General features: G+C 40.9%; 1 protein-coding gene across 1 annotated transcript; it reads left to right on the forward strand.

The window, feature by feature from the left end:
- Positions 1 to 15,606: 15,606 nt before the first annotated feature.
- On the forward strand, positions 15,607 to 16,805 carry TAS2R1 (taste 2 receptor member 1). Its single transcript, XM_035710374.2, has one exon. It carries the CDS (start codon positions 15,607 to 15,609, stop codon positions 16,498 to 16,500), a length of 894 nt encoding a protein of 297 aa, XP_035566267.2. The 3' UTR covers positions 16,501 to 16,805.
- The last annotated feature ends 2,015 nt before the right edge of the window (positions 16,806 to 18,820 follow it).

Here is an 18,820-nt window from a genome sequence, read left to right on the forward strand (position 1 = left end):
CTGTAGAGAAACAGGAACACTGATGCCATATTGGTGAGAATGTAAAATAGCGCACCTGTTATGAGAAACATTATGGCCATTCCTCAAATAGTTAAAAATAGAACTATCATATGATCGAGCAATTCCACTTCTGGATATACACCTAAAATAATTGAAAATAGACTCTCCAAGAATTATCAGTACACCCATGTTCACAGTAGCATTATTCACAATGGCCAAAAGGTGGAAGCAACCCAAATGTCTATGGACAGATAAATATATAAACAAAATGTTCTCTCGACATACAATGAAATATCATTCAGCCTTAAAAAGGAAGAAAATTGTGACACATGCTATGACATGGATGAACCTGGAAGATATGCGAAATGAAAAACTCAAAAGGCCTGCCACGTGAGGAAAGCCATTTTAGATCTCTTTCTAAGTCAACATGACTGTACAGAAACTTTATGCAAACCAAAAGCCCAATTTATGGCTAGCCACGCATGTATTGTACATCTGCTTTGTGAATGACTAGCCTAAAGGAAAACCATTATGTCCTTGAGATATCGATCAGCGCTCCTACTTCTGCATTCCTTTTTGATAAAACTTGTGATTCCTGCCTATAAGCTAATCTATAATCTTTTGAGCTTTTACAAGATGTAAAAAGTCTATAACCCTGTAAAAATAAAAACTGTTCATTCTCCAGAACACTTTCTTCCCTTCGAAGAGCATGTTCCCAGGCAGCTGTCCTAACTTGGGTGTGAATAGAACTCTTTCATACTTTTACAGATTCTAAAAGGCTTGCTCCTTTTAGGTGAACACCAATCACAAAGGTTAAATACTGCATAATTCTACTGTCGATGGTAGTTAGAATGGTCAAATCCACAGAGGCAGGAACTACAATGATGGTGGCCAGAGGCAAGGGTGTGGTGGGGATGGGGAGTGACCATTTAATGGGGAGAGAGTTTCACTTTTGCAAGATGAAAAAGTTCTGGAGGTGAATGATTGCACAATAATGCGAATGTGCTTAATGCCAAACTGTACAGTTAAAAGTGGTTAAAATATTAACTTTTATATTCCTTATATTTTAGCATACTTAAAATTCATTTTTAAAAAGTAAATGAGACAAAAAAAGATCCTAGGACATTCAGATTCTGAAAAACCATGACAGGTCATTATGTTCGTCAAGGTACATCAACTGAACAAAACAATCCCAAAATGTAGGTGGTTTAGTGCAATAGAAGTTTATTTCTCACTCATATTTCTGTCCATCACGAATCTAGTGAGGGCAGTTCGGTAGTCTATTTGCTTCACACAGTCATTCAGGGAACCATACCCTGTGGTCTTGTGGCCTCATCCTCCTCTAGCTCCTTGGCATACTATTTACTGGGGAGAAGAGGAGGAACATGAAGACAGAGCTTGGGTAGTTTTTATGGGCCAGGGCTCAGAGTGGCACACATCAGTCCCAGTTATGTTCTACTAGGGGGTACTCTGTCACAGTGACACATATAACATGAGGGACACTGGGAAATAGAGTTCAGCTGCGTGTCCAGGACAAAGAGGGGTCTTAGATATGAGAACTGCAGCTCTCTGCTCCAGGTGAGTCCCACTAGAAGGGTGTATTTGAGAAATGTCTTGTGGGAATAAGATCTGTAATATTCTTAGAATCCTGTAGGAAAGATACTTCTTAGGGGAAACAAAGATTTACAATGTCTACGTGATTGGTCCCAAGTGCTTAGAATGATAATACATAGTCATGTGAATATACATATAATTATTTCAATTAATCCACACTTTGATCTGAAGATAGATCATTTCAATAACAGACCTCTAAATTGTCTCCTGACATTCAGGTGAAGAGTGACTCCTATGGTGATAATCATTACTAAGATCAAGTTTAGAGACGGGATGGTATGGAAAGCTAATTTGCACCACTGCTCAGCTTGGAATATAGAAACCCAGCCACTATGAACCAGCTCATCGTGAGGTTCTGGACGACATTTCCATCCTAGATGCCCTAGCACTGAAGTGAATGGGAGTGGACGGAGGGCTTCGAGAAGGCTACTGAGCCCCAGCCCCAGCTTCAGTGAGTCATAAGTTGGCTTCTGGCCTCTGGAGTGTTCTTCATCCAAACCTTCACCTGGGCTACTTAAGAAAGACCTGTGCAGGGACGCCTGGGTGGCTCAGTGGTTGAGCATCTGCCTTCAGCCCAGGGTGTGATCCTGGGGTCCTGGGATCCAGTCCCACATTGGGCTCCCTGCAGGGAGTCTGCTTCTCCCTCTGCCTGTGTCTCTGCCTCTCTCTATGTATCTCTCATGAATAAATAAATAAAATATATATAAAAAAAGAGAGAGACCTATGCAGGCATACCTCATTAACTGCATTTCACTTTATTGCACTTTATAGATACTACTTTATTTTTTTTACAAATTGAAGGTTCATGGTATCCTGCATCCAGCAAGTCTACCTGTGTCAATCATCCAACAGCATTTGCTGACTTTGTAACATCGTAAAATTTCTTACAATATTTCTAGGGTTTTCATCTTTATTGTATTTATTATAATGATCTTTGATCAGTGATTAGGACTTGCTGAATGCTCAAATATGGTTAGAATTTTTAGCAATAAAGTATTTTTTTTAATGAAAGTATGTACATTGTCTTTTCTAGACATGATGCCATTGCACATCTAAAAGGCTATGGTACTGTATCTACATGGAGCTGGAGTTGCATTTACTCAAATGGGGTGACTATAAATTTGCCTGTACTGACATTATATGTATATCCATAAAATCTTGGGTTTGGTTATACTCTTTTAAAAATGAGGTCTCTAGGGGCACCTGGGTGGCTCAGTCAGTTAAGTGTCTGACTCTGGATATTTTCCTCAGGGCATGATCTTGGGGTCATGAGATAGAGCCCTGCATTGGGCTCCGTGCTGGGCATGGAGCGTGCTTAAGATTCTCTCTCTCTATCTCCCTCTTCCCCTCCCCTCACTCTCTTTCTCCTTCTCTAAATAATAATAATAATAATAATAATAATAATAATAAAATAAAAACAAGGCCTTTAAACTTTGTTATAGATTTCTCTATTAAATGTGCCTATGTAAACTTGAACCATCTTCATGATATGCGAATCACTTCCCAACTTATCTTGTTCATCAGATCAGAATTTAACACATTGGGTGATTTTTAAGTAACATGAATGTTATTGAATTTTTTCACATTTTTCTGCTGGAAATTCTTTCATTGCCGATTTCTGGTTTGGCTATATCCTTCCCCAATCTAAGCCCTTATCTCCTTCCATACCAGCACCTATTCAAAGAATGATTGGTTCCATTGTTTTCCATCTGTCCAGATTCATATTTTTTTAAAAAAAGATTTATTTATTTATTTATGATAGACATAGAGAGAGCGAGAGAAAGAGAGAGAGAGAGGCAGAGACACAGGAGGAGGGAGAAGCAGGTTCCATGCCGGGAGCCTGACGTGGGACTCAATCCCGGGACTCCAGGATCACGCCCTGGGCCAAAGGCAGGTGCCAAACCACTGAGCCACCCAGGGATCCCCTGCCCGGATTCATCTTAATGAAATTCAATAGGTACACTGAGGATCAATTTAATGATATATTTATTAAACTGGTAACGTGTTCCTCCCTCAGGCTGCCCAGTTGACCATCTTGAGAACACCAGTCTGATAGAGTCTGATGATGGAGCATGTTTAGTTTTTCTGTTTGGGGTTTCTCCACACCACAGCATAACACAGGCTTTGACACTTTTCATACTTTGAGTCTGTCAGAAGCACATAGAAGTCTTGATAATTCCTAAGTGTTCAAAACAATAGCCATTGTAGGAAATGTTTCCCAGCCAATCTGCAAGCTGCATTCTCTCCTGGACCTCTCTACAATGTCACTGATGAACAGATGTATTTTTATTTTACTCATTTAGTTATGCAGTCATTCAACAAAGATTGAGCCCCTCTGGGTACCAAGCAGCATCTAGTTACTGGGGATACATTGATGGACAAAAATTATCTCTGTTCTAATGGAATTTTGGATGCTAGGAAGAGGAACAGATAATAAAAATTAACATGTCTAATAGTGATGAAGTGTTAGCGAAAAAAGAAAACAAAAAACAAAAGGAGATGAAGCAGGGGAAGGGGGTGGGGAGTGAGGGTGGTATGGTGGAGGAATCAGGTATGGCCTGAGGTAACACTTGATCTGAATTAGGACAGGGCACAGATCTTGAGGGTAGGGAAGAGTGCTCCAGCATTCTAAATCTCAGACTCTATAGAGGGTAACCTGTGCACATCATAGGGTCCATCCTAGTATTTGCACTGGACCCAGCAAAACCCAATGTGAAACTGTAGGCATAAAGTCACATGATCATCAGTGTAACAGAGCTGGGGTCCGCAGAAGATCTAAACCGTGCTATAGAAATGCCAGTGTGGATCCCTTAACCCTACACAGCCAGTAGAGCACAGGAAAGATGTCATACACATGCCACTTTTATTTTGTTTTGTTTCATACCATTTTTTTGCTCAGTGTTTTCCAGGGCAAACATGGATGCTGAATTAGCAAAAGCCCAACTTCTTTAATTTGGAAAAAAGTTTCCTTTGGTGAAGGCAGCCATAAACGAGTTTAGCATGTATATAATAAGATTATAATTCTTTTTTTTTTAAGATTATAATTCTTAAGTTATGTTAGAGCAGATTTTCTTTCTATTATCTAACTTAGAAACTGCAAATTTTTCTATAGCTATACACTTTATTTGTATATCTTGGGTAAGAATTGGCTGTCTCTAAAACTCATTCTTGGAAATCACTAAATGTCTTTTATTCCTCTATTACTAATTTTATTTTTCATATAAAAATTTCCAGGACCAATTGCAGACTGTGTAACTATTTCCATGTCGGCTATAAACTGCTTATAATTAAGTTTACTTTTTAATTGCAGGCCATTATATGTAGGCCATTATACCTGGTTCAAAATGCACATTTGGTAAGTATTCTCAGTTTTAGATAAGAAATAAATGCCTACTATTTTAAAAATGCAGACTTTTCCCCCAAAATGAGGGATATTAGCTATTCTATTGGTCATGAACCTAACTTTAATAAAATTTTCTTTTGCTCAAAGGTATTGACAAGAGTGGATGCAGTTTGCATATTTTGACCTCTTAAATAACAAATGCAAAACAAATGTAAATGTGGTTCCACTTTTAATACACTTTTGCATAGTGCAGAACAACTCACTGGAACATGCATGTGCATATTTGTGTTTCATTAAAAAGCATATTTGATATAGAACTCGCCCTAGGGCATGTTACTGCTGACTTCTGATTGAATTATAGGAAACTGAGAAAATAGAAACTGATAAACTTACATTCCATAGAGGTGATAGAGAAGCCATTACCTAAGAGTATTCTAGAAAGATAAGATGTAGCTAAAGTCTCCCTGAGACTGAGGTCATAAAATTAGAGTCAGCAAATTTCTGCACAAGTCTTTTGCAAATATTTCTAACTCTTGCTATTATATCCTCTACATAATATTTGCCACATTATGGCAGAAGCTAGTGTCAGATAACTTGCTTCAAATGCACTTGTGAATAGTTCCTTGGGTAGCTATATTAATTTTCTTAACATTCTGCTCCTTCCACACATTGCTGATGATACATATGAAGAAATGTGTAGGGTAGTAGCTGCCCAGTAAGTATTTGTTTGTTGGACAAACAAACAAGTGCAATGTCAAAGATTGGGGTGTGTCAAGATACTTGTTATATCTACAAAATTAAGTGGTGGAACTTGAAGGTTGCTCTGAATTGTAAAATTGCTCTTACACTGCTTGAGTCAGGTGTATTTGTGATGATGAGCCTCAGACGAAGGGAGTATTTCTAGCTTTATTCCAACAGTTGGAATTGTGGACATCACATCAAACACTATCAGAACACAAGATGAAGGAGTTTCACGTCACTCAGGAGTGAGCTGGTGGGAAAGGGGCTTTGGGGAGGAGAAAAGCTGAAGAGATCCCTCAGTGATGCCTTAATGCTGGTGCTGCTCCCTCCCTCCACACGAGAATGTGGGCCTTGCTGGGGCTGAATTTGGCTTGAGATCCAAATGTTTGCCAGGTGTCCTGGGGCATAGAATATGTGCTGCTGAAGCAAGTACTGTCCTGGGGCATAGATTGTTAGTCTAGATCCTTCCTAAATGATGATACAAGTTCCTAGCAGAAAAGGGCAGGGCACTATAGGAAATTGAGGTTTTCGTTTTGGCAAGACTCAGTCTTGCAAACAATGTGTCATTCACCCCTTGCTGCTGCCCCCACCCTGCCCCCAATATTAGCAGGTGTGGGACCAGTGGAAACTTACCTGAGGTATATGCTTCAGCTTGAGGGAACCATATCGTATCCCACAAAGCTCAGGGCATGGGAACTTAACTTCATCTTACAAAGGGCATGATTATGGCCTCTTCCTGTCAAACCAGTTCAACTCTTCCTCCCCAACCAGAATGATGCAAAAATAGTGCGGATCAACCTTATTGTAGATCCGATAGATTATTGGGGAGAAAAAAGTCATGATTATTTTTTCATAAATCAGTTTTTAAAGTGATTGGAAGCCAAAATGAGGTTTAAATGTTTGTATTCAGCAATCTGGGTCAACATGAGAAATTTGAGCTGTACTAATTATCAGTCCATATAATTAAGATCTTGTTTTTCTCACCCACGTTGGACTGTTCCCTTCTCCTCCTCCACTGCACACCACCATGGCCATGTTTCCACTGTCATACTTACTTTTTCTGTTTTAAAGCAAAGCATGTTGCACTTTGAATATATTTGATAACTATTACTTTTGGAATATACTTGATCTCATCTTGTTTTTTCAACCAAAATTGCTTATTTCATGGTTCTGTGAATTCTGAAGAGGAAGTCAGTTTTGTAAATCACTGTGTGAAGTCATACCCAGAAAAAAGAGAGTCCACTGAACCTAGGAAAAACCCTATTCCTGATTGCTTAATTGTTAACATTATCCAAATCTGTGCTGCAGTAGAATCTGTGATTGCCTAAATTGTGTTTCATACCAGGCAGAAAGAATAGATTTGAAAAATGGGTATTATCTACTTAATTGCAATAAGACCATACTCAGATTAGTGGATAATTGAGGAAGCATAAGATTTCATAAAATGAAACTTCTATATTATCACTTAATATGTATGGAGGGAGTCTTAAGTGTACAAAGATAATTATTAATGATGACAAGAAATTGGAATTTAAAGTTTCCCTTATGTTTCCCTTTCTAAATATATTATGGTTGCAATTTAAAATATGTTGGAGTTAAGAAAAATATGTTGGACCAATTTCACTCTATACAAATACCTGAAAAGCCTTGGGTACCATTACTGGATATTCTTTTCTTTTCCCTCATTTTGAGGAAGGATTGCAGATTCCTATGTGTATCCTTTGCAATCAATAGCAATGGGATACAAATACATGGGTGTGGAGTTTCTCCAGGTTTCCCCAAAAGTATCATCATTAGACATGTCTTGGGTGGACCTATAGGGACCACTGTCCCATCAACCGACTGCATTTTGTCATGCTCCCATGGAGGCTGCACTAGTCACAACCAGGTGAAGTAAATCCAGAGTTTGCCTTCTTCTAGAATACACATCTGACTATTCCCTAGACCAAGGCACAGGGCGTTATGCATCCTTTCTGAAATTCTATTTTCTCTTCTTTCATATAATAAAGAGCCACACAAGTCATCACTAATATCCTTTGCAGATATGACATAGTGTGGTTCTGCATTAAATTTACTGTATAAAATTTAAAAATCCAAGTTCATGTTTTTTCACACCCTCTGAATTAGTGAGATTCGCTTTAATTCCTGGTCACAGACCTAATTTTTCATCCTATTTATTTATCCCACAAATGCCCATAAAATGATATTAGTTGATGATGGGTCAGTGGAATTATATTTTCTGCTGTAGGAAAGACATTATGAAGTTTATGTAATACTCAATTTTTAATAACAACATCTTTCTAAAGATGAGAAGCTTTATTCATTTTACTCATTGCTGTTCATTCAGCAATGCTTATAGAGCATCTTCATATATATCCATACATAAATATCTGTCCTGGTACAGGGAATGGGGACAATTTCCCTACACCATGAAGTGAGAGACCATGAACCTTAGTCCCCGCTACTGGGGAAACCAAAGCAAGGAAAAATCATCTGGGTTTTCTAGGAATTGATAAAATTATGTCTGGAGAAAGTTGGCTCAGGGAAGAGAAAGAGAAACCAGGTGCCAGATAGCCTTGTTTTCAGGAAAACCTGGAATACTCAGTTTTAGCAAAAGAGATCTGGCTCCTAGGATGAGAGAGAGAACCATTCAAGACCAGACCAGGGCAGAAATGGCATTATGGGTTTCCAGACCACACGTGCACCTTTTCCAATCCTACAGTTGCAACCAGCATATATGTAGATGAATAGGTACTGTGTGGTCCAGTAGAGCCATAGATCCATCGATCTACTGGACCACACATCCTCTGGACAGAGGAGAGCCAGTCGGCATAGAATACCAAGGGTATCTTGTGCATTTGGAATGAACGAACCTTCTAATGCCCATATGGTGGCCTTATGCTTTGTTAACCCTTCTTATAGCAAATAAAATTTTGAGCTGTCAGAGTGAGTATATGAGGGGAAAGGAATAATTAAATATATAAGGGACACCCCAAAAAAGAAAGTTGTATTTTTTTCTTAAGAGTTCTTTTACAAATATGTTTGAGAAAACTATGGGTTCAGTGAATGGTGCAGTCAGCTCTAATTTAGAGATCACAGGTTTGGGCCCTGGGTATATCGTTAAATTCCCTGGCTTTGCGCAAAACACTTCTCTGGCTCCAATCCCTAAATGTGAAAAGTGGAGAGCACATCTTTGCCTTCCTATATAACCTGCAGCTGTTATATTCTAATACACCCAAAGTGACAAAAACCCACTTCAAGCTCACTTCAGCAAATGCTGGAAATTTATGGGTTCATTTAAATGTCAAGGCCAACAGGAAGTGAAGGCTGGCACTGAGCCCTGGTCTTGCTTTCTTTCTCTTCTCTGAGCCCTGCTGCTCTCTGCACAGAATCCATTCTTAGGTGTGTTCAGGTCTGCCTCTCATGGTGGCAAGACGGCTGCAGCAGCATCAGACAAACATCCTATCTTTGACAGAGAGGGACATTTTGCTCAGCCTGCTCAAGCAAAAGTTCTGGGATTACTTCTGACAGACAAAATTTGGGCCTTGAGCTCATTCCTGAACCGATCGCCCCTTGTCAGGTGAATGGAAATATTGGTTGCCACATCTGGGTCATGTGCCTATTTTTGGATTTAGAGATGGGGAATCCCATAGGACCCAGAAACAAGGATCGAGGAGAGGTGGTTCATCCAAAGAAAGTCAGGGTGAAGGCAGGGGGTAATAAATTCTGGGCAGAAAAAAATAGCAGTTGTGCAACCTTCATGTTAAAGCGTGGAAAGGAGTCTTCACTGTGGTTGTGAGCGCTAAGGTGAGAGGCCAGGGTACTGAGTCCTCAAGGACACACACATAGCATTTGAAGTCAGATTGTGGTCCATATCATGGAAACACTGTTTTCTACTTGCATGACTGGGGACGATTTCCAATCCTCTGTGCACCTCAGCTTAATAGAGTCTAAAGTGGAGATAATATTGATTCCATAGTGTTGTCAAGAGGGAAACACAGACTACGTCTGTGACTTGTTTATCGTTTTAAGAACGAAATAAATGGCAAATATTCTTCCCCTTCCCAAAAGCCCCTGGCCTCATAATCTTTCACTGTGAATTCTTTCCATTCTCCAAGAAACAGATAATTCCTATGCTATTTAAATTGTTCCGGTGCATAGAAAATAAGAAAAGCTTAACAATTTCTAGATAAATCCAGCATAACATGTATAATCAAATTTATCAAATAGAGGGCCAGAAAAATCTACAGACCAATCTGCCTTATAAATGAAGAAGTGAAATTTCTAAATGAAATAGCAAATAGAATCAGCCACATATAAAGAGATTAGGGTACCATGACTAGGGGGGTTGACTTCAGGGAAGCAAGTGTTAACTCATATATTTTGCTTTCATCAGACTTCCTTCCACAAAGAGGTGGCATCAGACGGTACAGTCAGGGTGACATGAATGCACAAAATATTCTGTTGCTTCTTTATAGGGCTCAGACACTCCTTTTGGCAATCTCTTCCCTACATAATCTTATCCAGTGTCATGACTTCACGCATAGACTGTCATCTATATGCAAGTAAATTCCAAATATGTATTTCCAGGTTTTGTGGCCCCGCAAATTCCAAATTTCTCACTCACTGCTTACTAACACCTCAACCTGAAATAAGCATTTCAGACAGATCATGTCCAGACCAGAGCTCTTGATTTGAATGTTCTTCCAATCTTCCCCTTCTTGAAAAATGGCACCGTCACTCACAAGTGGGTCATGCCAATGACCCAAGAGTAATTCTTATTGGTCTCTTTCTCCATCAAAGCCAAGTGAAATCTCCATTGGTCCTACCTTCAAAATATATTACAAACCCAGACACTTCTTTCTACCCTGTGCCACCGATCTAATTTAAGTCAACAACATTCTTCGCCTGGTCTACTGCCATAAGCCTTCAGATTGGTTTTCCTGCCCCCACTCTCGCCCTTTCCTGACTCTCAAATCTGTTGCTCAGAGTAAATGTTGTTTTTGGTTTTACAACAGCCAGAGTAAATGTTTTAGACACAGATCTGGTTATGATGAATCCCCCACCAGCACACACACTTGCACGCAAACCTTTCGATGGTTTCTCGTCACACTGAGGATGCAGGCTAATTCTTACTGTGACCCAAAGCCCTCCGTGTCCTGGCCATTCCTGCCCCCTCTGCTCTCCTCTCCTTGGGTCCTTCACCTTGCTCATGCTGCTCCAGCAACTCAAAGTTTGGCCCTCTGTGTTTCTGGAACACTTCAAGTTCTTTTTTTCTTTTCTTTTTTCTTTTCTTTTCTTTTCTTTTCTTTTCTTTTCTTTTCTTTTCTTTCCTTTCCTTTCCTTTCCTTTTCTTTTCTTTTCTTTTCTTTTCTTTTCTTTTCTTTTCTTTTCTTTCTTTTCTTTTCTTTTTGACTCAAGAGGGAATTGCTATGTCCCGCCCTCTCCATTTTGAATGTGTACCCCCTAGATATCCAGAGATTATTCCTTCTCATTCAATTCTCTTTTCAATGATCACCTCCTCTTGGAAGAAATCTATCCTCCCTGACCATGCTCTCTAGGATAGCATCCCTCTCTGTGTCCCCTGGACATATTGCTTTTATACTTGCTTAATTCTCATCTTCCCTACCAAATTTCCAAAATGTAATTTCCAAGATGACAGAGACTCTGTCTTGTTCACTACTATGTACTCAATACTTGAATAGTGCCCACCCCATAGTACACATAGTAAATACACGTTGACATATGGATAAAAGGAGGAAGGGAAAAGTAAAAAAAAAGAGAGAGAGGTAGGGAGACAACAGGGGAGGAAGAAGGGAGGGAAGGATTTGAAGTTCCATAGCTCACTTTTGAGCTGAAGACAAAATCATGAAGACTAGAGATCATTCGTGGGATACATGAAGCCTCTCTGGCTTGCCTTTCCACATCGTCACCAACAAGGGATTCTTGTTTGCCAAGCACTTTGGGTTCTTTACGTGTAGGACTTGAATTCAATGTATTATCACATTGCACCATGATTCCATATATTGCCAGGCAAATAAATGTCAGCATATCCAGCAGAGTAAGGAAAAGCCCAGAAATACACCACCAGGATACATAAAGGAAGAGAAGGGATAAATGAATGGGAATGACCTGAATATCAGAGACAAAAATTTTAGTCCGAAAGATCAAATGCAAATTCAAGTGGAGAGAAACAAAAGAACAGATTTAAAGAATGATTAGTCCAAAAGAACATGGAGCTTTTCACTTGAAACATTGTGAATTTTAGATGCCATAAAGTCTACATGCGCTTCGGCAGGCCTGAGCTCTGGTTCAGGAAGGTTCGGCAAGTATCTGCCCTGGTTTGCACAGGGTATGTTTCTTTCTTATTTGAACGATCTTATTAAATATACAATAATGTTAATACATGCACACGCTTCTAAGAGCAGGAATTGTTCCCTTGATAATGAAATGGGAAGACACACTGGGGAAAGGTATTAAAACTATCACTCACTCTCACGATGACTCTAATCTCAAAGTGAATGTCCGCGTGCCACTGGAAAGCAGGAAGATGATCACAGCAGCCTCCTACCTGGTGAAAAGCTCGCCACTGTCAATCTAAATGCCTGTGGAAAAAAAAAATCACACTTTATTTTGAGGAGCCGAATGGTTTGAATATAAATAAGCAACTCTTTCCGCCTGTCAGTTACCTTGAGAATATTTAGTGTTGTCTCTTTTAATGATCGCTCATTACAGATGAGTGCGAGTGAGCGGATTTAATCAGGGTAATACGGGGTAATCATCATGTGAATTTCTCCACATCGGGATTTGTTTCATCTGTTCCAAGCCATTTGTCCATGTAAAACTGTCACCACTTCCAGCCGATGACTGACAGGTGAGGCCAGACACGTTCGTTTTTCAGCTCAGACCCAGAAATTCTCTGACGTGTCCTTCTCACTGAAACAAACTGCTTCAAAGATGCAAACGGGTCCTGTATTCAGGACCTTTGTCTCTTCCGGTTTGTTGGGTTGCTCATTAAAATACTTAGCTCACTCTCACTTAGCACAAGAGCACAGCTAAGGTTACAGCTGTCTTGACTGATGCGCTGGCGTCTGGGGGCGGGCCGGGGTCCAGCACCTCGGAGAGCTCTCGGCAGCACCCACACGCAGCCCCTCCCGGCTTGGATGGGGCACCGGCTCAGCAGCCGCACAAGTGCTGCGCTCCTGGGACCAGACATCCTTTATTCTGCTTTCCTCTCGTGTAAGAAGTGCAAGTCTCGGGCGACGTGGTGGCCCTTGTCAGCCGCCTTTGTGTGTGCTCACTGAAGGGATTGGTGATGGAAATTATTTAATGAAAAAAATGTAGCTTAAGCCTCATGAATTTTTATTTTTTCCCTCAGTGGGATTTCCGCGTGAAAAGACCTCTATGAACTAAAGTTCTCTGTGAAGCATTGCCTTGACTCCCCGAGCTAGCTCTCACAGAAATTATAATAGAATATTTGGAAACTGCATATCCCCTCAAGATGCTTGAATCCAAAAAGACAAACAGCGGTCAATAGACACAAGTAGACATAGTTATTTCCTGTAAGTGTTTGGCCTACCCTGCGTTATCTCTGCTCGTTTGCGGTCACTGTTGAAACACTGGACTATGGTTTTAGACTCCATTGAATGTTTTCCCCTTTTTCTTTGCATCACCATGACTTTTCTGCAATAGCGAAGTGCCCAGATTTGCTTTTGGTGCATAGGGCACAGTGTGAAGGGCTCGGTGCATAAATGTCAGTATTGGGGTGGCAGGGAAGGGCTGGATGGTGGTCCCATAACCTGATGTCTCTAGGAATGGACATAAACCCAAAACTCTCTAGGTGACTTTGTAACATTTATCTCTCTTTTCCTTTGTTACAAAAAGCCTAATATAACCCGCTTTGGTTCTACTTTACGAAATACCCATATACCAAACGCCAAAGGAATGAGCGGGGCTCAGGGGCTGAGGAGAAAGCCCAGATGTGCCCTTAGAAAGCTGGGAATCACAGGCCACCATGTGACACGTACAAGCATGGGGTTTGATGGAGAACCAAGAAAGAGGTAGTTGCCACTCTTTCGAGAGTTCTTGGCTTCATCATTTCCTAGGTGGAGGCCCTTCTGTTTGTGCTTTTCCAGCCAACAGAAGGTAAAACCCGAAAGTACTTTTGAAGCACCTTTTTCTTTCCACCTGAGAGAGAAAAAGAAGCTTGACCGTGATTGTCATGCTTGAATCAGGATCCTTTTTGATAGAATCCACTCACGAACTGCCTCCCTTGGTGTCTCTTTCATGATGTTCCTGCTCCTTCCCTTCATCTCATTGAAGTTGCAACAAGAACAAAGTAGAGTCCCACACCACACAGACATTACACATTCAGAGAAGATTGATAAAGTAACCTAGAGATTTATTCTTACCACTAACGTTTTCACATGGTTTCTTTTCCAGTTTTCTAATGGTAAGATTCATTCTAAGCATCCTTTAGACACCTTTGGCCAGAGTGAAACATATCTGTAAGGACATGCCTCATTAGGGGGTCTGCTGGGAACAGTATGGTCAAGTGCTAAGTTGGAAAAGCTTCAATCCCCCCAGTGTGTAATAAACTGTTCCCTACTTTGCACTCTGGTGGTGAATTGTCCAAATACCTAATTTGGTTTTATGTCACACTGTACATGTGGTTGGCCTTTAGTCTCTGAGAGTTTTAAGGATAAAAACCATGTTCCATTCATCTTTTTCCTCCTAATATCTAGGACAGTGGTGTTCAACTGGAAGTTATGTGGCCACTCAGGGAGCATTTGGCAATGTCTGGAAGCACTGTTGGTTGCCCCACCAGAGGAGTGGGGTGTGTTCCCTGAATCTAGTGGGTAGAGGCCAGGGATGGTGGACATCTCACATCGCGCAGGGCATCCCCCCTCCAACAAAGAATTATCCAACCCAAAATGTCAACAGTGTGGAGACTGAGAAAACCTGGTTAAGTTCAACCCCCAGCACAGTATACATGCGAATCAATTCCAATTTAATTTTTCCAAAAATAGTCTGTTTGACAATTATAGCAGCAAATTGAATCAGATAGTCTTTTTTTAAATTTATTACTATTCCCCTGGAACAACCAGCTCATGTCACAAAAATCTCATAATATTGAGAAAACAACAGGAAGAGGTTTCAAATCCTGTGTTATCCCACGGATGGTTATGTTATGAACCGTGCTATGATTCTCTCAGTGGTACATTACCTTCCTTCAGACTCTGGACTGATTGTATGCGCATACATGTAAGCCTAATTCTTTGTCTCTACCTTTTGTGACCTTTTCTGTTTATCACATACATTTTATTACGCAACTGCTTTAAATTTTCAGTGGTCCTGAATCACTGAGTCATGGCATATTGGATAATTACTACTCAGAAGTCCTATGTTGCTGACCATCCTACGCAGTTACAGCAGAAGTGATCATTTCAAAGACGTGTCTTTTTAAAGAATGCCTCACTAACAGTAAGCGAAATTACACCTGCAGGCACAGTGCAGTGTTCATGGTGGGGATGAAGGATTGAGGAGCTTCCACTGATTATGTAGTGAAGGAGCCCTTCTCCCAGCCTGAAGGTGTCTGGTTCCATCATTTGCTTGGGATGACGCTGGAAGATAAGTAGATCTGGAAAATGCAAAAACTGTCACCAAGAAGAAAATTGTTGCTCAAGTATCTCTTTCTTATTTGACTGCCTTGGAACCAAATTGAGTAAAAGGTGATATAAGCAAATGTACACCACCTTCTTGCTTTATTGCCTTTATTGTCAGCGTCATGTTCCCCAAAGGGCTTTCCAGTCGAGATGAAGCAAAATAGAAAACTTGAATAATCCAAACTGTTCAAAAATCTATAAATACATCAATTTTTAAAGTAACTTATTTTTTTCCTTTTCAAAATGTTAGAGTTTTACCTTATTATCCATTTTCTTTTCACAGTGATGCAATTTCTCATCGGGGTTTTAGCAAATGGCATCATTGTGGTGGTGAATGGCACTGAGTTGATCAAGCAGAGAAAGATGATTCCCTTGGCTCTCCTTCTTTGCTGTCTGGCGATTTCCAGGATTTGTCTACAATTGATCATCTTCTTCATGAATCTGGGTACTCTCTTCTTGATTGAAGTCCCCCTACTTGCTGATAATTTTGTAATTTTCGTGTTTGTAAATGAATTGGGACTTTGGTTCGCCACATGGCTTGGGGTTTACTACTGTGCCAAGATCGCCCCCATAACTCACTCATTCTTTTTCTGGTTGAAGATAAGGATATCCAAGTGGATGCCATGGCTGATCCTCGGGTCCATGATGTATGCATCCGTCCCTTCTGTTTTCTGCAGCAAACAGATATGGGTTTATTCCCAAAACGTTTTGTCCAGCCTTTTTTCCCCAAACGCAACTCAAATCAAAGAAACATCTGCTTTACAGATTGCCTTTCTTATTAGGTTATTATTGCCACTGCTTATCTTTCTCGGTTCCACCCTACTTTTGATATTTTCCCTGGGGAGACACACCTGGCAGATGAGAAACACAGCAACAGGCCCCAGGGACCCTAGCACAGGTGTCCACGTGAGCACGATCCTGTCCGTTCTATCCTTCCTGGTCCTCTGCCTCTCCCACTACATGGCAGCTGCTATGCTCTCTTTTCAGATCTTTCAGCTCAGAAGCCTCGTCTTTCTGATCTGTCTCTGGGTGTTTGGGTCCTATCCTTCTGGACACTCTATGATCTTAATTTTAGGAAATCCTAAATTGAAACAAAATGCAAAGAAGCTCCTCCTCCACGGGAAGTGCTGCCAGTGAGAGAGAACTTTGATCCATGGGAAGAACAGGGGAGTCTATGTGTTCACAGTGCCTGCCATGCTTCCCTCCGTCAAACAAAGCAGTCTGCGCATAAATACACAAAACATCATCTAAAGACCGTTAGTCCAACCTCAGGCATTTTCATGGATTTTCTTCTTTTACAAAGGGTTAAATTGATTTTCAAAGCACAACACACACTGGCAGATTACATCAATGTCAATATCCTGGTTATGATATTAGACTGTCGGCTTGCAAGATATTACCTCATTGGGAAAGCCTGGGTAAGTGGTACAAGGATCTATCTGTTTTAGTCCTCACAACTGCATGTGAATCAACAATTATCTCAAGATAAAAAGTTTAAAGAAAAAGAAAAGGATGTTTGAGCTTGTAATGTCCAAATGCATGAATGCCATGGGGTGCCTGCACATCTGACACCTCATCTTAGATGCTCTATCCTGCAAGGCCTGGCTGCTCCTTCCTTGTCTACTTGCAGATTATTTTTGCTCTGTTTGTTAGTCACAGACAATGGAACCATTCTCCCTCATCAGATCTGAGAGGAAGCTGAGGACAAGCTGGCTCTCTCTGTCCTGTGTAAGCTTGCTCACTGACTCCACACTGCTGAGATGCTAGATGCCATGTTGACATGTCCCATCAACTGCTTAAAAAAAAAAAAAATAGGCAGATGGAAAAGGAAGAGGAATCCAGGGCTGGATTTTCCATTTCCCCTAATTGGGCACACTGACCAGAAAATAGCTTGCAAAGATGTTTCCTTTTGCATTTGCGTGGTGAGCTTTGGGACCTTTTCAACCGATGGTAACAAATTAGAACTCCTACCACATTGCATGTCTTCCCAACGAAGCAACATCAGTAGGTGGGTGGGCTGGGGGTGTCTCCATCTGCTTCAAGTCACAGATACATGTTCTATTTGAGTGATGATTTTAGATGCTAAGATATATATGTATTCCTAAAACAGCTTCAGAACCCTTTTGCTTCCAGCAAAGAAAAAAAGATGTTCTTCAGTTTGGCTATAGCTTGCAGTTCACGTGATGATGGAAAGCGTGTTTCGGTTTGGGTTTGCCAATTGCCAAGAATGCAGATTCAAAGAGTAGTTACAAGCCTAAAACGTGCAGGCTTGGTTGTACTAAACTAATAGAGGTCTTTGCTTCAGAAGATGCAGGAAAGCATTTATCTTCTTGGATGTGGAAACCGAGTTCAGAGACTGCTGTCCTCTTCCATGCATCTCATCCTTCATTCCCCAAGGAGCAAATTAACAGCCTTCATCTTCCTGCCATTTCATTTTCCTTCGTCCCAGTAGGTGAGAAGGTTTGTAGCTAATGGTGCACACAGGCAGCCAGCTCGGGGAACAGCAGTTGTGTCCTGCAGGTGATTATGGCTCCTGCTTTGAGAAGACACAGTGAAGAGTTACTTTTATTTTCTGTGCATCTCAAGTTTAGATACCGGCTCTTTGAATCATGCATGGTGTGTACACAAGTAGGTGGATAGAGAGAAAGAGAGTGGGGGCAATTTCAAACATTCCGGAAGAAACTCGTAAATATACAACTCTCGTGTGCTTTTTTCCTCAGACCAAATTCTGATTCCATTTCATGCAACTTATGCTTTTATAATCCTAGTAGATGAGATGAGTATTAAGGTAAAACTATTTGTATCCTTAGAAGTTACTAAGGAGTTATAAAAAAGAGAAGGCATGCTAAAGAAAACTATTCTAGAAACCTTTTCACAGTCTACTTTCCTAGAAATATTTCTTCCAGAAATGTTGCCTAGCTATCACATTGATGGATATTGTGTGGGACGCTAATTGCTCCATCATAGAAGCAAAACAGACTCAGCCTGTGGTTTCTCTCTAGCAGCCTCGTCTGGATTCCTTAGCCTGGACAGATTGTTTTCATCCCAGCCATCTAGCATGGGTTAGCCTCTGTAGTGATGCAGATTCTTCCTCTACCCTACCTCTCCATCTGTAAGGGTGGACTGGCCATCGTGGCCCCTGTGAGCCTTGGTTGGGGGGTCACATGTCCGTGTGTCAGGGAAGAGTGCTATGCACTCTTCACCCCCTGCCTAAGGCCCCCAGTTTGGAGGAGATCCAGCACCCCTACTCAGACAAGGGCAGAGGAGGATGGACTATCACGCAGGCTCTTACTGAGATGGGAGACAGCACAGTACCCCATTCCATTTCAGATAAGGGCTCAGAAAATGGGCCAAACCAGAATGCAAGACTTGCTGCATCGTGTCCCACTCCCCTTTCTGACATTGACTTCTTTGGGGGTCAAAATTGCAGGGTTTCTCCACAGCTTCCCATGACTAA

Source organism: Canis lupus, chromosome 34, assembly GCF_003254725.2.
Source record: "Canis lupus dingo isolate Sandy chromosome 34, ASM325472v2, whole genome shotgun sequence".
Classification (NCBI taxonomy): Eukaryota; Metazoa; Chordata; class Mammalia; order Carnivora; family Canidae; genus Canis; species Canis lupus.